This window comes from Bicyclus anynana, chromosome 17, assembly GCF_947172395.1.
Source record: "Bicyclus anynana chromosome 17, ilBicAnyn1.1, whole genome shotgun sequence".
NCBI classification, from domain to species: Eukaryota; Metazoa; Arthropoda; class Insecta; order Lepidoptera; family Nymphalidae; genus Bicyclus; species Bicyclus anynana.
The window spans coordinates 11,463,720-11,491,495 of NC_069099.1; the positions used below are offsets into that span (position 1 = coordinate 11,463,720).

General features: G+C 35.0%; 1 protein-coding gene across 3 annotated transcripts in view; it reads right to left on the reverse strand.

Moving 5' to 3' along the window:
* LOC112046364 (protein groucho) overlaps positions 1 to 27,776 on the reverse strand; it is a 120,384-nt gene that overhangs the window by 36,357 nt on the left and 56,251 nt on the right. For 2 of the 3 annotated variants that reach the window (XM_052886473.1, XM_052886472.1), the window contains exons 5-6: positions 19,695 to 19,832; positions 2,958 to 3,168 (exon numbers count right to left, since the gene is read on the reverse strand). In XM_052886473.1, the coding sequence (XP_052742433.1) occupies positions 2,958 to 3,168; positions 19,695 to 19,832 (349 nt within the window). The remainder of the gene's footprint in view (positions 1 to 2,957; positions 3,169 to 19,694; positions 19,833 to 27,776) is intronic. The other variant, XM_024084167.2, reaches the window with a different exon arrangement.

A 27,776-nucleotide genomic window follows, 5' to 3' on the forward strand; every position in this document is an offset into this window, starting at 1 on the left:
GTACTATATCTATAACCTTCTAGTTCCAGAACTGAGCTAAAGCAAATATATAAATAGTAGAGTAAAAAAAACAAAAGATTCCTTGTGATAATACATGCCGTATATAAGTCTTTATTTACTTAATTATTATTATTAATAAATATTTGAAAACAATTTTAGTATATTTGTTGTCTTTATTTAAAGTAATCCCACTTCTGATGTATTTATTATGATTTATCCGTGTATAAGTCTTTCTTTAATTATTATTATTTATAAGTATTTAAAAACAATTTTTGTATATTTGTTGTCTATAATGAAAGTAATCCCACTTCTGATTGCTTTATTACTGTTTAACTGAAATTTACTTGACTGATTTGATTTTGTTACTTTACTTAGATATTATATTGCCATTATTTGGAATGCGACAGTCCATCCGAGCTGAGTAATATTACTAGTTAAAGGCTTATGCCTACATTTACTAGCACAAAGCAAAGGCAAACGCTAGCAGATATATAGGTATTGAACATCAAAGGCATTATCATCAATTGATTAATTCGCACCAAGTTTGGGCAATATCGTCTACAATATGTAGATGATTAAGTTTATAGTATATTCATAGTATATTGCATGGATATTACATTAATACATAGCAGAGGGCGCGGCAGTGCATGCCTTCAATTAATTTAAATGCAATCACCTCAATTATTGGTCATACAGCGGGCTATATCCGCTATCTACGGAGTGCGCACGCAAATTCCGACTATGTGCATGCCACAACGATATTAGCCGGCTAAATAATTACATGTGGAATTTATCGTTTGACACAATATTCTGTTATTGTGGATTATTAAACATACTGAGCATAACAGGTACGCGATTCAATATAATAATATCATGGACTACCTACATTAATCCGTGAATTATATATTTTTGTTGGTTACTAAATTTTTTAAATATTGTTTAGGTTATAATAGGCTGTGCACAGTAAAAGCAACTGTGATTTGAGCCATGGTTAGGCATAATTTAAATTTGTATTTTGTAGAATAATAAATGAATAAAAAATATAAACTGATTATTAATTTTATTTTTGAAGCTTTTTATGTTTGTTACAATAGCGGAGCCGTTTCACCCGTGTAGTTCCCGTTTACGTCGGAATTCCTCGCTAATAATGTAGCAATCCAATGGTGTAAGAATTTTTAAAATCGGTTCAGTAGTTTTGGAGCCTATTCGCTACAAACTAAAACAAACTCTTAGTATTAGTCAGGAGCGTGCGCAAAGTGTTTAACCAAGATATGCAGATGCACTGTAGCTTAAAATTCGTATAAAATAGAAATTTCTCCTCCAATACAGGTACCTAATGAAGCCCCAGGATATTTATTGCGTTTATGCATTTATGAAGTAGATTAACTTTAACTATCGTATATAATCAAAAAGGCTTATCAAGAAACGAGGGTTAAGTTGGTAATTAAAAATAATTATCTAAGATCGTATGAGAAAGTTAAGTAATAATATAATGATAGAAGTGGTGTAGTATGTTTGAGTTAGCGAGTCGAGTAACACCGTCGCTCGAGCCGGTCCGCGGCGCGTACACTCAAGTCACCCGCAAAATTACGTTACTAATTGACTAAAACACGCGACGCTCACACCGGCAACGAATAATTAATTGGGCGCGGGCAAGTGCGGGGGCTGCGGGGGAGCTCGGGGTAAGCGGGGGGGCCATCTGCACGGTAACTCTTACATCAGTACACCGATAATGGCACAAATTAGCCGGGGAAGTGGCGGGCGGGAGACGGGGGGCCGGCGGGGGGCACTAAGCCGGAACATCCCGGAGCGCAGATTACCGCTTGCTTTTGTAATTAACCGGAGCGACGGGCGGCTTCCAAATCCATTTCTGTGTTACATTTTCATTTGTGGCGCGCTCTCGTAGCCTTGTGCGAATATTCGTTTTAACATTCGAATTTCGAACCTAGTTTCCACATTTATTTGCGATTGTACAATTTTATTTATTCAAAGCCGAGCTTCAAAGCGGCGATACGTTTTATACCTTGTCAATATATTGGAAATGTCTGTTTACGTCGCCTATACAAACACTGTAGGTATGAGTTCGGGGAAGTGACTTATTCATACTCTCAAAGCAATATCGGGAGAGCCGTTGCCGTCAGCGATCCGAAAACACGCAAACAGCGGGTTCAAAAAGCCTCTCGGAGGTGGTAAATATTGAAACAGAAGTGGGATCGGAGACGTCTGCCGTGGGGGAGGCGCGGGGAGGATCTACTCTAATAGTCTCCAGTGAGCGGCGCTCCGCAAACAAGACGAGCACGCAAACAAGCGACAGCTCTTAAAATATTCATCTTATGTATTGATCCGTTATGATATCATGATACTTCATTTTTGGGGAACTACCTAATCGTATGTGACTTTTTAGTTCAACAGTATGTACAAAGTGCACAGGAAGTAAAGTGAACAAAACAAATTGTGTATTTAAATATTGACTACATCTACAACAAATGTTAACATTATTTATTTGTAGTTTAATTTATATATATATATATATAAGACAATGACAGTCGTCTTCTAAGTTTCAGAATTTATGTTATTAATTATTATAATATGTTTAAACTATTTTAAGATAAAGGGCAGGTTTAATTCTGATAAATGTCGATTAGTTTAATAGTGAGTTTTGTCACTTTACTACTTTATGTTAAATGACATACACAATATCTGTGAATGTAAAACTATAACTTGTGATTCATCATTTTCCTCTCAGAATGATTAATGCGGATTGGCAGACTTCACTTACGCAGAGAATAAAGAAAAATTCTCATATATGCAGGTTTAACAACTTGTGATTATTCGACACTTACGGGTGAAAAACCGGCCCTAAATAATGAAGATTTAGGTCAACGATTAACTTATATATTCACACATATATATTTGTACCTATGTAGTTCAGTGATTATATTGCATTGAATTCTTACCATTTCCTTTGTCATCGGGTCGATGTATGTCTGGAGGTTTCGCTAGCACGGAAAGGGGGTGATGGGGCACGCCGAGGCCCAACAACCCCGCCGGGGGCAGGGCTCCTTGCCCCAGCAGTGGCAGCGGCGGCGCGCCGTGCGCGGGCAGATGCGCCGCATGCATCTGTTGCAGCAGTCGCGGCAGGTCTGGCCTTTGTTGCTGTGGGAAAAACTGTCATTCAGACGTTTTATGGCAATACATCATTTAAATGAGATTCTCTGAGAAGCCTCAATAGCTCAACGGTAAGAGCAGTTGGAGTCATCACCGAGGGGTGGTGGTTCAAATCCTCACCCCGTTGGTCTATTGTCGTACCCACTCCTAGCACAGTCTTTCCCGACTAGATGGAATATTGATCATATTTTAAAAAATATGGCAAATATTCTTTATATATAAAAAAATAAGAATCCTGAACTTCACTACTGGACTCAAACTAAAAAGGTTTAAGGTTCAAACCCTGTCGTATAGACTATACTGTCCTAGCACAAGCCTTTCGCTCAGTTGGCAGTAAAAGCGTAAGGCAAAGCAATTTCATTTTATATCAATACTAATATTACAAAAAGGTAAATTTGTGAGTTTGTATGGGGTAATGGGGGTAATCTTGGATCTACTATATACCGTTTTTCTAAAATTCTATCACTAATAGAAAGCTACGTTATTTGTGAATATCATAGATAATTTTATTACCACAATAACAAGAACAACGCGAAACCGCGCACCGCGTCTGTTCATGAATACAAGTCCAGATAAATAACATTTATTTATTTTTGTATTTTAAATTATGTAAATGTTAATTTGAATAATTAAGCAATCAAGAAAACATTAACAATTTTTTATACCTACCATTGAATAAAGTAACAAATTTTTATTTAAATGAGATCAATAACTTTGTATTAACATACCTATACAGAACCTGTTATTATCAGATCGTTTTTTTTTATAACACGACCATAAATATTCTCAAGCTCATTTAGTTTCAACATTTGTATGATTAAAATATAAATGATAAGTATTTTTTTCTTTATTTTTTATTCAAATATGGAATTAAAATGCTATTCGTAAAAAAAAATAATGTTTGACATATAAAGAATTATACATTACGTTGAATTGATTATCATATTATTCAGTAAAATAATTGGGTAAGAATATTATCCCTAAGCCCAGCGGAATTCCCAGTAAGTTGGTAGTACTAATAGAAGTACCTCCTTAAGGTATAAGGATAAGAGCTATCAATAAGCAGATGATATACTCAAGTAAATTGCTTAAAATCGCAATATATTGAAAAAAAATATATATTTTCTCTTTGAATTTTTTTATCAACTCACTGCCATTTAGTTCCGGTCAGTTCCCAAATAAAAATGCAACGTAGGTACCCACATTTCCACGGCACAATTATTAATCCTAGCCTCAAAAGGTAGGTGGAATAAAGTGCGACATTTTAGCCCGAGTGTCGACGGTCAAAGTGAATTGATGTGTCACCGCAGAACGGCGTGCATTTTTAAAACAGTGCCGGGGCAAATTAAAAAGTCCTCCAAGGCCCCCCGGGCCCGCCGCGGCGTTTTAAAATTTAAATGAGAGACCCACCGCCGCCGGCGACGACTGTGCGAAATTGATTACTCCTTCTCCATTATTCCCCTTTTTCCACTTGCCTCGTTTTCCCGCGCTTCCCGTTTCTATCTCGTCGCGTTTAACTTTATTATTATACGATGAGGGCAGGTCGCTGCTGGTTTGCCGATTCTTTTTACTGTGACTCTTGAAAGATAAATATGTCTCTAGGTATTAGATCGAAATAAAAAGATTGACCTAAATATGGAAAGTAATATTACAAATGCAATTATGTACATAATTATCTATTACAAATGTAATTATGTACAGTAATTTTTAAATTGATTGTCTCTATGTTTTATCGTCATTATTTAACTTGAAAAAAAAACAACACATCATCTCACAAAATATACCTATTCCTGCGGTCGAATTGAGAAACCTCTTCCTTTTTTGAAGTCGGTTATAAATTAAAAAAACTAGGAAAAACGCTACAGAAAAGCACGTAAAGTAGCGCGTATTTATATTGTAGTAATCTCACAGCCTATATCTTGAAGATTACGCTAAAAAAAAGTTCAAGTAATCATTAAAAAAATCATAAAAAAAAGGTTTTTCTTTTAAAAAACGCCTATAATATGCCCGCTGCATTTGATTTGCATTTACGCCGAGGGTAATTTTTTCTCTCCCGAATGGGCACGATCTTTCATTTAGCCGCCGAAAATTAATTGGTTTTTCGCCGAGGGTGGAACATATTTTTTATTGGCCGCTCATGGCCGTGATTTATTGTGTGTCAAAAGGTGGCGAACGGCACTTAGCTCGAGAGCGTTCTCAACTGAGGAACTTTTAATCGAATTACTACCTACCTACTAGAGAAGATATATTTCTTTGCTTGTTTAGAGATGAAGCATCTAATTGGAACGTAATTATTTATCACTTTCAGTACTTTTATGTAGGTAGTCAAAAGATAAACATATTGATACTAAAACCTTTTGTCTAAATCGGTTTGAAGGCTATGCCAAACAAGCTTTTTAAGTTTTTTTTTTTTTGGCACCGCCTTCCAACCGATCGATAGAAAGGACATAGGTAGGTACGACGTTATTTTTCGCCATTTAAAGTAATGCATCTTTGAAGTTAAATTTTATGTTAATAAGATTTTATTTTTTTGTTTATTAGTGTGTCCTCGCATAGTGATCGTAAACGCCACATAAGGGCAATTCCGTTTGCTTATTTTAGTTATTTTGATTGAAAGAAAAAAATTAACCAATTACCGTAAAAATTAAATGGAATCAATCTGGAAGTGGAAGTACTTTTTCAAACAAAAAAGAATTTTAAGAATTGGTTAAGAAAGGACGAAGTTATAACATTAAAAAAAAACATACGCGTCGAATTGAGAACCTCCTCCTTTTTTTATAAATATAACTTGCAAATAACTTGCAAAAATAACGTTATTACAAACACAGGACAAAGAAAACTAATTTATTAATTCCGTGATTACAACTGACAAGCATACAATTAATAGTAATGATACGAAAATGTTTAAACACAGCTAGTGTATTAAACCCCAAGCTTATACCTATAGATACCTATTATCAAGTAAAACGTAATCCCACTTGAAACGCAAAGTTGATGTAATCAGTATAACCCGGACTCGAGCATCCACTCCAAGTTTAAAGGTGTTGCTTCTGAAAAGCCAGGTGGGAAACCAGAGGAATCTAAACAAAGCCGAGGCGCGTCGAAACGGCTGGCATGACACGACCCGAGCTATTGAGACTCACGCCTCACCCCACCGCCTCACCCCACCGCCTCACCCACTCTTCCCCAACCTCCCCCTCTTGTTATTATGAATGACAATAATGTGGCGTTCATACCGCGTTATTTTTTTCCAAGTGCATTTACTTCAGAAGTGATTAAAAACCAGCAGCACTCCAGGGATCGAATCTCGTTAAGCCTAACGACTTTGCAATCCGCTCTTATCGTTTCCTACTTTCGTGTTTATATTATCTGCAAATTAAAGTTTGCTTAAATTTCGGCTGTGGCAACAAGGGGTGGGTAGGCGCGGTTATTTTTTTCAATATACTTTGAAAAGGTGCGTAATAAAATTCGAGACGATGGAAGTTTTAATGAAAAAGCGCCGGGAGATCTGTTCCGAAACTCTGAATTAATTTTTCGCACCTAGTTATTATTCAGCGGATGAATGCCTTATTTATGTAGAGTTCTAACTAGATAACGCATTATATTTACTAAGTAGATGTCGGAAATTATCTAGATCACATATACCTAGTAGTATATTTAGTTATCAGTCTTCTAAATATACTTACCTACCTATAAACTTTAAAATATTTTTCGGAAAGCGGCATAGTTTTGATACTAGAACAAGAACTTCTACAAAATAATATTAGCTGCTATTTCATTTAATATCCTACTCGATGAGTACTGTTTACCAAGAAACAAATTAGAAATGAAGGTAAATAGCGCATGTCATTTTATAACTTATTTTAAATTATCTATTGTTTGTTTATAAAATGTCATTCAGAATACGTAACTTTATCTAATTGTTGTAACTTTTTAATCGAATTTATTTTCATTAATTTAAGAACAACTTAATAATTATTATTATTAGGTGTGAAATGAATTTCAATAACAACCCTCATTTTTTTTTTAATTTGTTTGTTGTTAAACAGTGCTTATCGAGTATGGCCACAGAAAATATAATGTGGTATGGCTTAAGTAGGTATAGTTACCAACTCATACTACTTATCACGTAGGTATCATTATAGTAATAAGAAACTCTTATTCGCTTTCCTTTTCAGTCTACACCATAAGTCTTTGAACAAGCGCGCTATGCTCCGCAAATGTGGCAGAGGTGAGGGTATGAAAAGCACATGAACATAATAAAATATAGTGCGGCAGACGCACTGCGTGGAAAAAGCTTTTGTCACGAGAAAAATGCTCCTCCGCATTTGGGTTTTCACGCCACATTTACCACTGTCTATACGCCCACGGATAATTCTCCATTTTATAAATGGGATGCCGGGCGGAGCGCGGATTTTTACGCTAAATATTTCCCGTCGCATCAACCCGGCTGAAATTTTTCACGGCAAACATTTTAATACCCTGTAGGTATGTTAAACTAAGGTTGTCAGATATACCATTGTGATGGAATTTTTTAATAGCCGCGCCCAAGAATATCTACCTACATCCACTAACACATTAAATTCCACTACAAATGCCGGTTTTATGTTTTAATGCCTGTCTATAACTGTTAAGCTCGCCTTTACATAGCATGTATCTTCTAAATCTGTATATTATCGGTGTGCAATTAATTATTTTAAGTCTTTTATAGATTTCATTCTCCCTAATGACTTTTGTCGGCTCTGTACTTTACCACTAAAATAATAAGTGTACTCACGTGTACGTGACTTAAGTGTTATTAGGATATCAATACTTAATAATATTATATCATCTAAATATATAAAAGCAAAAGGTTATTTCATCACGAACTCTCTAAAACTTTTTGACATACAAATAAAAGTTGAAAGTTGGCAGGTATATTTATCTTGTAGGTAGGTACATCGCATATTTCTTAGCATCCCTTAAGAACGGATTTTGCTGTAGATTAAGTAAAGGAAGAATAAGAGCGAACGAAGTCGCGGGCGATGTCGCTAGTAGGTACTGTATGTATTTCATGAAAATGTATTTCACTCCAGTAAAGTTTATTTAATTCCTGGTAACCCTATCAATTGAAAACCGGAACGCCGAGGTATTGTATCTGGTTTGATTTTAACCGTTTTATTCATATCGTAATCAATTGTTTGTCGGAAATGTTAGGTGTTGTTTTTGTTCTGTTAACATTTGGTCGCTTTCACACGAGTTTATAAAATCATTGTATGTTTTTGTAAGTTAGTATCTATATTATTATTATTACTCTGTATAATATAAATATAACTAAAATGTTTAATGAAATACACCTATGCATTCATTGACCTACAATCTACCTAGTTACAAAAACTATAATAATTAATTACTTACGTATACGTACGTAGCTAACACAATTTTACTTACTTAAGATTTAATAAGAAAAGTTTTATAATAAGACAAGGTATTTTTTGTTTATGCCTTTACCTAATTTATCTCATATTGAAACTAAAATAAATTAACTAACTTTATTTCAACATTCCATTTGTTAAAATTAAATGTATTGTTTAAAAAAACTTCAGTAATTATAATAGGGGCATTAACCCTTATTTATCCATAACCGCCTATTTGAACGGTCCACAAAGCATAGTCTTCCTCCATAAAATAGACAGAATATGGCGCTTTGACCCTCCATGCCGCTTTAATGTGGGCTGGCGTGCTTAGGATGGCAATCCTAATTACTAAACCGCTTCCAAAGTGGTACCTACCCATCTCATAACAATCATTAAGATTAACCAACAATTAGTTAGTTTTAATGGCACCCGCTGAGAGGAAAGTTTTCTCTAACACACTTAATAAATTAGGAGTTGTTTAAAAGTTAGCGGCACATTAACAAGCTGATTAAATATACATTCATTGGAAATATACAGTTGCTTCCATAACTGTAGCATGGAATTTAAAAAAAAATGATGATTTAGAAATGTCTCATGACAGATGTCAGAGTATGTACCTACTTAAGTCAATAATATCCTTCTTTTAAGTGGTTAGAGTAACGTGTATGTTATAATATGTAGGTAGGTACTGACTGATGTAAGTTGATTGTGTTCGCAGTGGCGTGCACAGGGTTTTTAACTAGGGTAAGCACTGTACGTACTTAATGGCTAATTGCTTTTCGAAATAAAATGTATTATGTAACATGTAGGTATATATCGTAATATTTTTTAAAGGTAGGCAGTGCAATTTGTACCTATGAATTGCCTGCAACTGTGTATCTATAAATCGGTTGAAAAATATAGTGCATTTTTTTAATACATATACCTAATGTATTAAAAAAATGCATTAAGTCATTCCTACTTGTCATGCAAAGTAAGATGTAGGTAGATGATTTTAGCACTCTAGTAAAGCTATCAAAAGTCATGAGTCATCGTGAGTCAAGACTCATGACTATCTTATATTATTTACTGAAATGATTTGTTTAAACACAATGATTCTTATAAGATAAAATACTTCAAATATAAAACATCCGGACGGCCGCAATCTAACGATCACTAAATCAGTTTACCTAAGCTTTTATCACATTTTTAGCGGTTTAGCCATGAAAAGGTAACAAACACTTAAGCTTTTATAAAATTAGTAATGTATGGATAACAAACGGAAACCGATCAGAACTTTATAAATTAAAAGCTAAAACCAGGCACTTAATTTATCCGCCGCGCGAACGGAGAGAGCAAATCAAATTTAAGATCGCATTACTTTAACAAATCGAATTAAAGAAGTCGTAACTTAGTGGGTACTGTATTGACGTGATCGAATTATAGAGCGTTGTATTCGCTTAGAGTACGGTGTGAGCTACGAAGAGGGTAGGACAGGGTGAGACGGTGCGGGGGGTTACGGGGGGGAGCACGCACCATTAGACACAGAGCCCTGGGGCACCGACACGCGACGCCAACACTTGTTACAACATCAGCTTTCAACATAATTGCTTCTAATCACATACACCTACATGTACATATACCTACTTTTAGAATAGCCGGGATCAAATAAATCAAAAGCATCGCATTTCCTATCGCGGTTAATGCATTTGATGCTGTGCGTGTGTTTCATTTAATGTTTGTTTGAAATAATTAGATGTGTTTATTACTGTTTCGCGGGGTAATTTATTGCATAAAACAATAATAGCTATTAGTTATTGATATTAGGTGCTTAACAAATGCTGATTTGATTTCAAAGCAAGAGTTCGAGGTTAATATTTGTCATAGTTGCAGGGCGTAGAAAGTTCTAGAAGATGATGAATAAATAAAATACTTTAAGTTCAGATATACGTCACGCATAAGTTTCTAAACGCTCACAACACCAATCGCTCATCTACCAACAAAACTTGTACATTGTAGGTATATGTCGGTAAGTACATAATTATTCAGCGAGTGAAGCATAAACAATGCCCACAGAAGACTAAATACAAAACACGACAAAAGTAACGAACCGGCTTAATGATAATAACAAAGTGAATTAGTTAACTAAAAGTAATTCCATTACCAGGAATGACAACGGCATTATCACAACTCACTGCCCACGTGAAATATTAAAGACTTCACGAAATATCCAGTAACAAAGTCAATTTGAAGCGGCGCGGCCGATAGCGCCCAAGTTAATGGGAACAAGAAACGCCGAAAGTTGCAATGCAATATTTATCACCGAGCCGCGGACGTGCCTAGGAAAAAATGACAAATTCATGTTTCCCCCTCGCCCCACCCGCCGCCCCTCTCACCCGCCGCTCCCTGATTTATTCCCGACGTAATTTTTATCAGGGAGCGCGAGACCCGGCGCGAACTAGATATAAATGTTTTCACGAACCGCCTGTTTATAAAGCCATCGACGGGGAAACAGATACGGTCTATTTACACGACCGGTGTTTGTTCACATATCTCTTTAGATAATATTGCATAAACTACGCATAATACACTTGTTTATTCCATATACTTGTGTCAACGATGTGGATATTCAATTATAAACAATAGGTAAGAGTTAGGTTGTTTACGTATTATACTAATAAATGAAAGTTATCGGATTCGATACGCGTATCTGTGACACGGGGTCGCACGTCTCGACGATCTGTCGGAGTTACGTGAACATTGTTTCAATGTGGATGTGAGCAATTGTGTCATAGGTGAGCACAAGCAGGAGATTGTATCTAAAAGCTATTACCGCCGCGACACTCACCCCTCGGGTCTCGAGACGAAATAAAAATCGGAACAAGAATTGATGAACCCTCCAACTGTACCGACAAAACTCTCCCGCTCCATTGTTATGCGACTAAAGGAAATTTAAAGATAGTAACCTAAATATACGACGGTACTGTTATCCTTTTGTGTCGGTTTTACAATTGGTCCAATACTTTCTCGTATATAACGTATTTTTGTATTCATAAATCAGTTTTTACTGCTAACAAGAGCGAGACATAAGTATTGAGTGATATGATTATGCATCATGACAAATGATATTGTTTATCACAACGTAATGATTGTCTTCTTTGATATATTTGACACAATTACTAGATAGAGCCTCAATAGCTCAACGGTAAGAGCGGTCGGACTCATCGCCGAGGGGTGGTGGTTCGATCTCCGCCCCGTTGGTCTATTGTCATACCCACTCCTAATACAGTCTTTCCCGACTAGTTGGGAATGGGAATATTGGTGACAAATATTATTTAAATCTATACTAATATTATAAAGCTGAAGAGTTAGTTTGATTGAACGCGCTAATCTCAGAAACTACTGGTCCGATTTGAAAAATTCTTTCAGTGTTAGATAGCCCACTTATCGAGGAAGGCTATAGGCTATATATTATCCCCGTATTCCTACGGGAACGGGAACCACGCGGGTGAAACCGCGCGGCGTCAGCTAGTTTAATATAAAAAGTGCATAACTCCTTATTATCTCATCCTCATTTATTTCCATACTTCGGAGACTGATATAAAAACAATCGTAAACGTCGCACCGACAAAAACGAGCCGATCCGCCAGAGCACTTGGAACGGTAAGTGATTTTAATAGGCGAGCAAACAGTCCCCAATTTGAGGAGTATTCCCTCTTCACAAATCGGCGCTCGGCGGAGTGGTCGCAAATCAGACGGAGGGCGAAGCGGGCGCGGGCGGACGCTCTCAAGGGAGAGCCCCTTTGATCCCTAGCTGACCCGAGAATAAAAAAGGTTCGTAATAAAAAAGGACCGACATACGGAAGGTGGCGCCGCTTTTTTATTTAAATTAGAGTGTTTTATAGGGGGAGAGCTATATTGCGTTTTGCCGGTTCCTCGGGGGCTCTTTGGTAATCTATACAAAGGTACGGATACATTCTAAATCCTTGAGGGCAATGGACGCGTTCACTTTTAAATCTCTCACCATATCGCTAATTGCTGATTTTAATAATAACGACTTCAAAAGTAATTACAAGAACTTGTAGAACATTACATCAATACATTAACACATACATATAAATAAAATTGAAGTGCTTGTGTAATTTCAATGTGTGTTTTTTCAAGTGTGTCTGTCTATTCGTCCGTGCTAATCTCTGGAACGGCTGAACCTTTAGTAGGGCTTTCACGAGAAGATAGATGAGGTTATGAAGCAATGCTACTTTTATCTCAAAAATATACATGGATCCCGCGGGATTTGTAACAGAATATCACTAGTACGAAGTCGCGGGCGTCCTCTAGTTAGCGATATATTTAACTATAGTATGCGCGTTATCATCTGAGTCGTCCGGTCATAAAAGTCAAAAAAGATAGGAATGTGCAGCGCGCCTGCCTGCGCACCCTAATTATCGATAAACGGCTACCTGCGCACGTGCTAATGATGAGTCAATAATGATTTGGACGATTCTGATTGGTCGGTTTCTAATGTAATTGCATTGCGTATTTTTTTTGCTATAAATGTGTTTACTGCAATTAAATAAATACATTCATGTGTTACTCGTTGCGCACTATGGATACTTTATTTTCTAACGTTGATCTGAAGAAATTACATGGCGATATTAGCCCTCAAGCTCGAACACTGATTCACAACGTATTCCTGTTTCTCAATGAATTGAAAAGTGATCCGAATAAAGTGGCTTCTCTAAATTTCAACAAACCACGTGAAATGGCCGCATTTGTTTGTGGTGTGAGCAGAGCGACAGTGGACCGAATCAAGACGGAAGTATCACAATCAGGCATAGAAATCATAGAAAATGTCACACGAGAAGACTGGGCCAAATGTGTTAGGCATGCCGAAGAACTTCAAAACAAAGATTTACAAAAAGCTCTAATTAGAGATCACGCGCCGCTTATAATAAATTTGGCAGAAGACGAAGATTCTGATGATGAAGACTCAGATGAAGATTAATTTTATTTAGTTAATAATTATATAATATGAAATATGTATTATATTAAATCAAATATTGTTAATTTTTTTAATTTTGTGAACAAGATACGATAATAAACTTTACTTATCGATAATATGTCTTTCATTGTTACACCCTTCACTAGACGGCTCCATAAGACCCATAAGTGCAAGCGAGATAGATATAGAGAAATGATTTATGGCCCTAAGACTCAGTTGTTAACGCGCGTACTATAAATTAAACGTTCCTTCACAACATTGGCGTGTATTAAACACGACGAAGTTCTCGAGAGCGTGTTAAATTCACAAGATTGTTATTTCACGGCCAAAAGTTACAAATCACATTCGGGTGTTAACTGGTAATGTTGGGAAGCGATATTTTTCGCCAACTATTTGTCTAATACGACCTAATGGGAGCGTTAATATTGAGAATAGCCTTATATATAAATCAGCGAAGGTGGGAACATTGTCGTCGGCGCGAGTGGATACTAATCGAGTTGGCTCGACGCCCGACACTCGAGATTAACAAGAGTCTATCGTCCGCACACTGATGAGAGAGAGAGTTCCACCGCTTTATTTTCGAACTCATTATCTTTGAAGTGATTTATTTTGGAAGTCGTCGCGTCGTAAACCCTCTGCTAGCTCTCGGATTACCCGCCGCGGGATTAGGTCGCTCTAATGACTTGGCATCCAGCTGCGAAAATGCCTATTGGAATAATAGATGGCAATGAGGTCCGGTTCACACCGAACACTGTTGCGCTGTTGTGAAATTAGTCAGCGCCACAATTTGTAAATAGATTCTAATTCGATTCTGTACGTTGTATCGTAATATATAAAACTAGCGATCGCCCGCAACTTCGTCTGCGTGGAAATCAATGTAATCTAGATGGCGCTAGTAGTACTCTATGCCACGGTAACGTTTGTTGTTACAAATGGTAACAACAAATTAATTTATTAATTAAATTAATAAGTAAAATCTCTAATTGTTATTAAATGTATAGACTATAGAAAGAATTATAAGTATAGATAAAGTATGTATGTACTAACTGCTTATGGAGCTTTAGTTGCAACGTCACTGCATTAGTTATTTTGAACGAACTAATTGTGTTAGATTAATTAGTGTTAGTTATTTAAACTTACAAGTGCTTGAATCGAAAGACCAAAGAGCTATTACAATCATTGTTTATATCTAACTAGCGGACGCCCGCGACATTGTCCGTGTGGAATTCAGTTTTTCACAAATCTCGCGGAAGCCATGAATTTTTACGGGGTGAAAAGTAGCCTATGTGTTAATCCAGAATATTATAATCTATTTCGCTTACTAGGGAACGCCCGCGACTTCATCCACGTGGAAATCAGTTTTCCAAAAATCCCGCGGGAATCATGGATTTTCCCGTTGTAAAAAGTAGCCAATGTGTTAATGCAGAGTAAAATCTATTTCTATTCCCAATTTCAGCAAAATCACTTTAGTAGCCGTTGCGTAAAGGAGGAACAAACATACTTACACACACACATATACCTAAACTTTCGCCTTTACAATATTAGTGTGATAAAGAGAGACACCTAGCCCTGTCGTAGGTCGACTACTAAAATACTAAAATACTACTACTACTCAAATACTAACAATGCTGTAAACCAAAATGTTAACTCAATTCTAGTATTCCAAACATCAGTGTAAATTAGAAGAGGTAAATTCTAAAGTCTTTATAAATAGAAGTGAAGCATTATTGTATAGCGGAGTCAAATTATTTTGTATTCGAGTCGGTGGCAATTTTATTAATTCAGCTAGCTTGGCGAGCAGCCAAGTGGAGTAGCGAGGCTTAGATCGTTTAATTAACGAGCGTCGAACTTTCGACCTGTTGAAAGCCGCGTGCCTTTACTAAATGAACTTACTTTACACTTTACACCTACTTCGCTTTAACTAATAAAGTTTTATCGCGTGTACTTTCCACTTTGTGAACTTGCGATGACTGTATCTTGCCTTATTTAGATGACTCTGGTGGACTTGGGTTTTAACTGCTTTTAAACATTTTAATATCTCTGTTCACTCGTTGTGGATAGTTGCCACCGTAAATAAAAGCAACTTCAATGTAGTTTTACGATCATCTCAGCTACCATGTAGCTTCTATATCAAGGTATTTGCACTTCATATAGGTAGATACTATACGTAGCTTATGTAAAAATTATGACACTATCTCACTAACATGGTAAAATCGAAAGTTTATAGTTAAAGTTTTTTCCTCCTACTACTGAAACGATTGAAATACCGTCTCATGGTGAAATTATAGTTCCCACAGGCGCTGTTAAGCACATAATTTCAACGGAATCCGGGCTTCCTATATTTATAAAAGGTGATATATTGTAACATTTCTTTGTGTTCTATAATCGATTGCAAATTTAATTATTTATTTATTCAGGAAAATTAACTCTTAATACACCAAGTCCATGCTTACTATTATGTACATTATTAGATTAAATGAATGCTTAGTAGCTACTAAAAGATTTTCACGACGTTCACAATTTTTAGTAGGTATATATGTCATTATTGCTAGCTAGTCGTATTCAATAATTCTATTACAAGATTATATAAGATGTATAGTAAGTTAAACTAGTTCAAACTAAATCTCTACACCACAATAGTAAGACATGCTTAGAGAAATATTCGAAGCTCCCCGTTTAAATGTTTGTTTTAGATTGCAAAGGTATATTATCTGACGAGTGGGTGGTATAGGTGACAAAAGGCGTCACTGCTTGGACAGTTGCCACAGCGGGATAGCTGCTAAACATTCCGTGGCATATTTACAGCCCTACAAATAAGACACGTGTTATTTAATTCGGATTTATGCGAAATGTTGGCAATTAATTTTATTTTCTGTCGCAGCCAAGCTATTTAACGTTCTGGCGACGTTGTTACACAACACGTAGACGTTAATTAAGGATCACTATTAAAATACAAGCGAGTCGTTTGACTCAAAATTACATTACATTAACATTAACTATAACGGCTTGGATTTTGGTGTCTAGGTAATAATATGGAAATTTTATTTATTTAATATTCTTTCAGTGCTTTTTAGAGACTGGGACTCCCTTTTTTAGGAAATTAAAAAAGAAATGGGTTTATTTAATTTTCTTTCAGTACTATTTGGAGACTAGGCCGTCAAAAATATATATTTTCGAGTTTGCTGGTGACCATATATAGCTACCTATTCTGGTCAACTTAACAGTTAGCTTACTTAAAGAATTAGTTTGCCCAATCAAAGAGGTAATATTCCGTTTTTTTTAGGTAAGTAGGTACGAGTACATATTTTTTTTCTAACGATTGATGGTACAAGCAAATGGCCAAGCCCATGTTAATTGATACACATAGATCACACACACACAGAATCGCATTGTTTATTTATTTAGGGAGAGTTAAGTGACATCGAAACCATTTTACCAAACAGCCGTTGCTTAGCAACCACACAAACAGATAGCTGATAATTTATAAACATGTTTCTGCTTTGATGAGTTCCAAATTTCACATATAAACGCGTATGTCTGTACACTTCTAACATACGCTCGAACCCTTTGGCAGTAGGGTAAAAATAATTTGTTATAGGATATGTTTTGAAAGAAAAAGTAGCACATAGTGACGATAGACTGAAAGTAGCGCTGTTTGGACAGATGCCACCTCGCCCGCTCCGGTGTAGGATTGCCAAACATTGTGACAAATTTCAGACACTTTCAAAATATATCAACGTACTGAATTTAGTACACGTGTTCTTCTAATCGGATTTCAACGAAATTATAGTTATTAATTTTGTCAGCGGTATATAATATAAAGCCGTAGCCACATTTAACATTATGTTGATAGACATAATATTATTGTTAACGTCTTTACACAAAGCAAAATTTACTCGTAGAAAAGTAAATATATTTAACATTTTTTACGATGAAAGATTACTTGTTCTTTTGTATAATTTCGCGTGGATGTTAATTCTACGCTCGGATTTTAACGACGTTATAGTTATTAATTATGTCAGCGCTATTCGTATAAAATTCTTGTTAACGCGTCTTCTCATAAAGCAAAATTTAGAAGAAAAAAATATGATTTAGTTTTAAAATTGTTGTAAATTTTATGATAAATTACTTGTTCTTTTGTATCATTTCGTATGGCTGTTAATTTCTGCGCTCGGATTTCAACGAAATTATAGTTATTAATCATGTCAGCGCTATTGATATAATATTCTTGTTAACAGCGTGTTTCAGCGTGTTGTTGTACAAAGCAAAAATTTTGAAAAAAAAAAATATGATTTAACATTTTTTACGATGAAAAATTACTTGTTCTTTTGTATCATTTCGCATGGATGTTAATTTCTACGCTCGGATTTCAACGAAATTTTAGTTATTAATTTTGTCAGCGCTAAATGATATAAAGCCGTTACATTTAACATTATGTTGATAAATATAATATTCTTGTTAACAGTCTTCCATTTTTAAATTTAGAAAAGTATAAATATGATTAAACATTTTTTATGATGAAAGATTACTTGTTCTATTGTATAATTTCGCATGGACGGTAATTTCTACGCTTGCCAAGACTTTTATTTCTGTTTACAAAGATATCCTCGACGATATAATATATTTTACCAACGTTACTTACGAGTATAATATGTCGCTGGATGTTCTTATCTATTAATGAATGGAAGCCAGTCAAATTACACCTGAACTTAAAGCAGCATCGTCATCATCATTAATAACCCATATTCGGCACACTGTTGAGCACGAGTCTCCTCTCAGAATGAGAGAGGTTAGGCCTTAGTCCAACACGCTAGCCCAATGCGGATTGGCAGACTTCACACACGTAGAGAATTAAGATAATTCACAGGTATGCAGGTCTCCTCACGATGTTTTTCCTTCGCCGTTTGAGATACGTTATCTTCATTTCTTAAAATGCACATAACTGAAAAGTTGGAGGTGCATTGCCCGGACCGAATTCGAACCTACGTCTTCGGAATCGAAGGCAGAGGTCATATCCACTGGGCTTTTACGTCTTCAGCATCAGATAAAATACAATTTTTTGTCATATTTATTCACGAGTAGAGTACATAAAAGTTTTACTGGGTTGAGGTTATATATATTTTTCTTATAGCAATACAAGTAAAAAACAAGAATCCTCAAATATGTTACCTTACTACAAGGCCGCAAATGTTGACATATTTAATTATTATCTGTAGGTATGGAATTTTTTTCAGAGATAAAAGGATTGTACGTGTGAATATGCGAGTATCATGTTCAAATATTTGAGTTAAATAAACATTTTATATTGCCGAACCTTCTCCGCGGCTTTATGTTATTTGTTTGCGTTTTAGGATGTACTATGCATGTGTACATAAGTAAATAATAAATACGTAGTGATTGATATATACCTACCTAGTACCTAACATTGGAGGTGCGGGTGAACTACGTAGCCACTTCACGCCATTGACGATCAATTATTGTCATGTTTCTGCAGCACCCACAACTATAACTGATCGTGTATTGGTAACTGCGTGCACGACGACTCGACTTATAAAACATCTTCTCTGCCGTTTGCGCTGCAGAAACGTGAGAATAATTGACCGTCAATGGCTGACTTTAGCGATCTTACTATTATATGATTTTAACATTTTAGATTTTTAAGAGCAATTAAATACCTAAATAAAATCTTAGTAGATTCTAAAGTGGGTATAGCAGGAAACTTCTATTTCTTTTATGTTAACTTCTATTTCTTTTATCTTCGTCTTTCTTAATAGGGCCTATAATGTAAGCACATGATTTGGCAGTAAGCACTGGCGTGCCCAAGGTTGTTAACTAGGGTAGACACTATACAGTATAACTAAACGGAACATTCCTTTTGTCATCAGGGCACGCACAGGCAGTGTATTTTTTGCACACCACCGGTAGTAAATGTAATATAGATGTCGCATCTCAGTCTGCAAGACAGTGGGAAGAAGGGGATAAAATATAGTATATATTACTCGCTAATAATGTAGCTTTCAGTTGGTGAAAGAATTTTTAAAATAAGTATGAAAGTTTCGGAGCATATTCGTAACAAAAAAATATCAAATCTTACCTCTTTAAAATTAGTTCGTATTATTTAAAAAAAAAGTTAGCGTAGTCATGCTTACCCCAATAATGGCATTGAGTTCAGTCATGGTGACCTGTTTCGCTCTGTCCACCGCCGACGCCACTTGTTGTTGGTGCTCTTGTGATAGGAACGGCAGGATTTGCGCGATGATTGCGTTTAATCTCTTCGCGATCTCCGTCTACAAGAGATAACATTTTAATTGTAGCTTATCGTGCTAGATATAACAATATATGATAATTATACATTCACTGCGATAATTTATAAAGATAAGTATTAAAATAAAAATAATTGAATTTGCCATGTTCCATCTCATCTCCGTACTATCTTAAATAAAACGCTACAATACATATTACAATAATTATTATCATGTATTAGGTACTGTAGGTTATATCATACTAAGTTATCCATTAAGGCGTTCAAGTTAGATACAAATAATTGTTTAAAGTATGGATTAAGATTAATTAAAACAGTTAAAAGTTAAAACAGCGCAGTTAGAGACATACAAAACTTGTTTGTAAGATAATTTCGTATGGATGGATAAACTGTACCTACCTAACTAACAAACGAAATTCTGTTATAAAAGTCTATTAAAACAGACTGTAGAATATAAGTACATTTTTTTATTATCTCCATAAAATATTATTGTCCTTAATGAATAATTAATCAATTCATTCAATAAAGATAGGGGCAATCAATTATTTATTGGACTGACCACTAAGCGGAACGAGTTTTACATACAAAATAGTTGTACGAATTGTTGCCACAACACTAGGATTAGCATTCTATTGTATTTTGCCGGATACGTGGTACTTTTCAGAAATGTTTTGTGAACACAAACTTTCCTTATTCTAATGATGCCTTTTTAAAAGCATTTTCTATTCAATTTACGACGCTGGTGATGATAGTACGAAACCACCTAGGACAACACAACAGTAAGAAAATAAGTGAGTGTGTGATTTAAATTACTTCTGGTCAATAAAAATTCCTCATTATCATAATGATTTACATAATTATTTAAACAAAATAAAAGTCTAGATTTCTATGGCATTACTTTTTCCGATTGAAAAAGATTTATACACTACGCAGAACACGCTAGAAATCGTCATTCTATAGGTAGGCACTTGTAAGCCTTGCTTTTCAACGTGTTCTACCTTATGTGTGAACTTTCACCGTTAAGAAGTCTGAATAACTCAACGCAACGGTTAGGGTCCTTGTGCAATATACCGCGTGCACTTTTCATACCAACTCCAAACCTAGCAAGCGAGAGGTCTACGCTAAGTTGGATACGAATAGAGAATATTAGACGTATCCAAAAAAAATATGGTCAATGCTTTTTTTACGCAAAAATGGAAAACATGCCTATAAGCTATGTTATTAATAGAAACCTATCTCTATTCACTTTGGTTAGGTTTCATTTTATCATGTATTTGCTGAATAATTAATTAATAAATAAATAAAAATAAAGGCTTAGTGCTTTGATAGTAGATTTAGGAAATAAAAATGTAGCAACCTACATTATTAAAACATAAAACATGGTCAATGTTTTTTTCACTAGAAATTATGATATCTCGATTTGATCATAACACGAAATGGCGTCACTACAAATTGGCGAAGCCACGCGCGGTACATTCAATATTACCGTTTTATAATAGCAGTCGATAAGTTCAGTAACAAATAAAATTAACACGATAAACAATATGCACGCGGTCAAATGAAATGATAAATCGGCGTGTTCGGCCAACTCGCATTTATTGCCTTTGTCCGTATTTTCCGTTTAAACGCACATTAATTTTATTCACAGATTTGCAGTGAATCGAGAACGAATTAACATAATGAGCCTTTTGAATATCAAGCTCTCGTGTCGGTGTGTTGATTTCACCAAAGTGGTTTTACAACATGACACCTTATATTAACGTTGGTTATTTACATTTTTATTAAACGGTTAACGCAATGTTGTGTAATATTTTATATTGTATCGACGTCACCTTTTTATTGGGGTCAAGCGAATTGAAAGTGCTTAAAGTGAGATCTAGTGTTTTAAAGCATTAAATTAATTTTTGAATGGATTCATTTTATGATTAGATAGGTCAATCAAATTGGTTGATTTGAAATAGGCACAAGCAAAATGAAGCTTATACAAGAGAGCATGGCAGGTAGGTACTCATGTCACTATCGATTTAATCTATAGGTTGTATTATATGGATCTACTGAACCGATTTTGAATCTTCTACCACTAGACAGCCATGTTATTTGTGAGTGTCATAGGCCATATTTTATCCCCTTATTATAACGGAAACGGGAACTACGCGGGCGTAGGCTAGTGTAGGTAAGTATCAATAATTGATAAAAAAATTGCGTCTCGAACAGCGACGCTTGACAGAAGTGATAACTTAAAGTAATTGCTTTAGTATTTATTGGATTTAATTAAGAATTTTCTATTGTAAGAGAGATGTGAAGAACATTTTGACAGCAACAAATAGAAACTGAAATAGTCTGTGGTCGCAAAACCAGTCCGAAGTACTGTCAAGTGCAAGTGTCAAAAATAAACATGCCAACTTCAGCTGTAAGTACGTTACCAAGCAATCCTTAAGAAGTTATCGCTTTAATAAAAATGCACCAGTATGAAAAAAATAATTGATTATGAAACACGGCTAAAACTCACGTGATATTAGGTCGCAGTATGCCCGACTAGTTTCAAACCCATACGGGGCCCTTAGTCATGAACTGTTTCTTCCGAACCGGGCATATTCCGACTAATATCACGTGAGTTCTAGCCGTGTTTCATAATCAATTAATATGAATAACACTCACGATAGTTTAAATTCTAAAAAAGTATAAAAAAATGTTAGGAAAGTATTCACAATAATTTACACGCTACATTATATAGCAGGTATTATTTGTTGGTAATTGCACACGGTTTTTGTCCACATAAAGGATGCTCACCGCAGCGGTGCGCGGTGGACACATACCACGGCCGCCGCAAATTGTACTTTCATTACAAACTAAATGGACTGTTTGTCGCGATGCGAATAACAGGGAATTTATCAAAGACATTTTCTTTAATTGAGCAAAAGCCTGTGATGAAGCTCGTCTCTAGGGAGTTAATATTAGTATACATCATTAGCTAGGTACCGTGATAGCCCAGTGGATATGACCTCTGTCTTCCATTCAGAAGGCGTAGGCCATTCGAATTGACATGCACCTCCAACTTTTTAGTGTAAGACATTAAATAGTGAAATAAAGCGCATTTTAAGAAATTAAATAACACGTGTCTTAAACAGTGAATATTAAATGACTTAATGTAAATTATTGATTGTCTGTGTCTATTGATATTTAGAGAGACATTATATTTAGACACTCACAAATAACGTGACTTTCTAGTGATAAAAAATATATTCAAAATCGGTTAAGTAGATCCAGAGATTACCCCCTGCACCCTCTCAAACTTTACCTATTTATAATATTAGTATAGACATTTATTAAGTAAAAACGAAGCGATTTTATATTGTGTAGCTAAGAAATACTTTTAAACAACTAAATTCTGCTCTAAATCAAATTAGTAATTTTCACAAAATTGCGAATTCACCAGACCTACCTAAATACATACGAGTCGAATTTCCTCCTAGAAGTCGGTAAATAGTAGGGATTGCTTGTAAAGCAAGTGACGCGTACAAACCGCTCCGCACCCGAACACCGCAAATTACATTACAGCCAGCCGTCGCTGCGCAGTTACGAACTTCATCAACGCAGACGGAATCAAATAGCACACGCTAATTGTGATTATTGCTACAATACAACACTAATGTTTCTTTATTTATGGTATAGACTATGGACTGACTGATTATAGAAGTATTATCTGTTGGCGCTAAAAAAACTTTTTCTGGTAGATATCATAACCGCAAATTACATTACAGCCAGCCGTCGCTGCGATGTTTCTTTATTTAGAGTATAGACTATGGACTGACTGATTATAGAAGTATTAAAAACTACTCCTCTGTTGGCGTTTGTTGGTTGGATATCCAAATATTTATGGTATAGAAACTATAGACTATTTGACTGAAATATTAAAACCAACTTGTTTGGGGGCGCTATAATTTTTGTTTTTTTGCTAGGCATTAGTAGTAAAAAATAGTTTATTCGTTTTTCGCAACCAGGTTACTTAATTATTGTGGTCAAGCTATACAAAAAAAAATGTAAAATTAAATAATATGGTGTATATTACAGTGGAAGGAGTTGGAGGAGGCCTTTGCCGTAATGCACACTGAAATAAGAGACATTCTATAGTTATAGTGTAGCTTAATTTTTTTCTTCTTAAATGTGTACTTCTATTTTTAAATTATTGTAATGTATTTGTTAACAACTGTTTATATTTCGGGAAATAAAAGGCTTTATTATTATTATTATATTTAAAACAGCAGTCCTGTTTTGAGAAGTTATTGTATGGTGTCTCTTGTCGTTTTTTGAATGAAGTATTTACATAGTTATTTCAAAAATAAACGAAACTATGTGTTAAGTATATAAAATTAAGATTTCCAAGTTAAGATACTAAAACAATGTTAGATACAATAATACACATGTTCATTTAAATTTAATAATACTCTCTAACCTCTCTCGCGAAATACAAATGTTTTTAACAAATGAAAAATGTATATACTAAATTGTATGTTATTGTAAGAAATTAGATAGGAATATCCACGTGGAATCTCGATTTAAACTTAATGCGAGTATAGTTTAATTATTAGTGCAATAGCTTTTTTAGGTCCATATATATTCTTTTCGTTGTACATAATAAATTTTGAGATTACATAGATTACTTTAGTTCCTGAATAGACTTTTTTACGAAACAATTAATATAGCTAATAATAAATAGTCGAAGTCGACATTTAAAAGTGCTTCTAAAAATAAACAACATTTTTTTTATTTAATCCGTCTAATGTATTGAAAAGTAGGTACACACGAAATCTGTTACTTAGCTACTTGGGTACCTACTGATATAATTCACTATGTTTGTGACCACAGAACAGAAAATCCGTGTTTGTGACATACATTCGGCATTCCTAATATGATTATCTATGTCGGAATTCCTGGTCGACAACTTAACACTTTCGGGTAACTTGTCGATATATCAAATTCTTTTAAGGATTGCAAATAGTTGTTCAAAAATTAGGAACGTAAAAGTATATATTGTGTAATTAAATAACTGACGCTATGCGAAAATTCTCGAGATGAGTGTATAGATAACGAATTTTATTGTCTTTAATTACATCTACGTGTGCGCAGCGAATTAGTAACACTTCATAATATTCAAATTTTTAATAATACTTTTAATTATACCCACCTTCACAATTATTCGCATAGAACTACATACATTTTGTAAGCGATGATCAGACTCCTTTTGCAATAAAAGGAGTCTGTGATTAAAACAGTTTCTCATATAGAGCATCGTACGTAGCTATATCACTCTACCCTCATAAACGTATAACAGCTGTGAACGGAGCGAGAATAAAAAAGATCGTACAAAAGGGCCGCAAAATACGTACTTTTGCGGGTTCTCCACAAAAGATATAGTAAGGTTTGTCATTAAGGAGTTCATCCCGCGCGAGAAATAAAAGAGGTACGTCGGGAGAGGGTGAGGGGGTGGGAGGAGAGGGCAGGGGGAGGGAGGGCGCACTAATGGCTCCGACACTCATCCGCTAATGCCGCGGGTGACTTCTCTTTTTGCACGATTTTCACGTGGTTTAGTCGGTCGAGCTTTTAATCTCGAGTTGCATCTTGCGGTGACGCTCCATTTGTTCACGAATCTATTTGTGCACATTCCGTCGAGTATAGCATGAGCGTTAAATGAGGTTTTGCTGTTTATAATTTGTCCTAGTTTATGAACAGCTTTATATTTGGTTTGATTTGCTAGGCATTCATAGGGTAGACATTTTAATTGAAAATTAGAAAAATTTAAAAAAAAAGTTAACTTAAGATTTCATTTGAATTTAGGATTTAGGAAAAGAAAGAATTATATACAACAACTCGACCGTTGATGAAGTATGTAGGTACGAGTAGGTAAGTAAAGTTAGGTGGGAAACTGTGTAATTTACCAAGAATTATGTCAATTTAATTAGAACTTTTTAATATGTCATTTAATACACTTAAACAGTTTTATGAACTTAAATGAGTCTCAAATACCATGACGGGGATAGACTCAAAACCATCGCTTAGTTGGGGGAAATATAAATATTGGTTTATGTTTAAAATAAGTAATATTCTATTATTAAAACAAACTATATAGCAAGCTTACTTTGTAGTCAGGTAACAATGCAGTTCTTAAGAGAAAATGATAACAAGCGATCCAACGTTAATACACTTCAATTTGTTGCAGCTGGTGGGTAAAAATGAAGCAACAAGGAGGGGAGGGGTAGAGCCAGCTCCGTGGCACAATTTGTGCACAATGTCAACAGAGGGCGCTGGGGTGTAGCCGGGAACATATACGTTAAGGCGCGTTCACACGAATCTTGCCTATATAAAACAGTATACAACTCGCAGTTTCACTTACATAGTTCTCGTTCGTGTAGGAAAACGGCGTTAAATTATTAGCCTACGTTATTCGGTTAAAATGTAGCTTTTGTAGGTGAAAGAATTTTTAAAATCGGTAGATTTTTGTATTAATCGTAACAAAGAAATAATTAAATCCTATCTTTCTAATATCAGTTTAGATATTCATTGCGTAGCAAATATTAAAACCTACGTGTATACATTATTAAATTTAACAACTCGTCATAAATATAATTTTTCACTATATTTTTCGTAGCTACGACTATCTAACATAACGTAAAGCAGGGCTATCTAACATAACGTAAACAAAATGTATGGGAATGACAGATCCGATCGACAACTTGATCACGTGACCTGTCGACAGTGGTTGTCATTCCCATACATTTTTTAATTTTCAAAGCGTTAGCGTTTGTAGAAAGATAATCGATGTGCCACATGGCTACAGTCCTTAGTTATGTACATACTTATTTATCTTACACCTTACACCACTAAATCAGAGAGGAGTTCTGTATATTTTAAATTAAAACAAATAATACGACTAATAAATTAATTTGGGACTTCTAACGCGAGAAAAAGTAATTTGTATTTTGTTTAAAGATTAGTAGAGTTACCTCTTTATTATGCTACAGGTACCAAAGAACTAGTTTTAAAAAAAAAATAACGAGAGTCAGCGTTGAAGTGTTATTTAATTAATTTACTATCTATCTAACACCACTGGTTTCTTAATTCTCAGCTAAGGTATATTTAATATATGAATAATTAAATTCTTATACAACTAAGTTTTTTAACTTTATAAACAGGTATTTAAACATTTAGAGGCAAGAAGACAGACGGCGAACTTTGTTTTATACTATTTAAAAGTTTAAGAAATTAAGTATCACGTGTCTCAAACGGTGAAGGAAAAACATCGTAAGGAAACCTAAGAATTTTCTTAATTCTCTGCGAGTGTGAAGTCTGCCAATCCGCATTGGGCCAGCGTGGTGGGTTATTGGCCTAACCCCTCTCATTCTAAGAGGTGACTCGAGGTGAGTTAGATTTCACTAATGTACCTACAACTAAAGTTAATAGACAAGTACTTCACTATTATATTTCATAACACGTATCTACTTGTATATCAATCACTTGTTTGTTATCCACTCATTAAGTGGATTCTACGCAATATTGTGCTATTGTTCCCGTATCATAAGAACGTACCGTTATTGAATGAGTGTACGATATGAGATGTAGTGTAGTGTATTCATTCATTCATTTCATACTATGTACCTAATCAATTACTGAGCTACAATGTTCAATAGACGAGCCAATATTTTACAAATACAGTATACCTACGTAGTTATGTTCTTCAAAATTCCAAATAAACATCTAAGGGTACTTTATTAGCGTACCAACAAAAAGGATCTGATTTTATCGTAGATTATATTTTGTGGGACGTTTTTATACAACACTTTTTACTAAAGAAAATTCTTGCGAAGACGTCAAAATTGTACGCCAATAATTGTAAAAATTTTGTTACCCTAAATAGATACCCTGAAATATGGTTTATTTCTAGTTTCTAGGAGTAAATATCTTTCAAACCAGT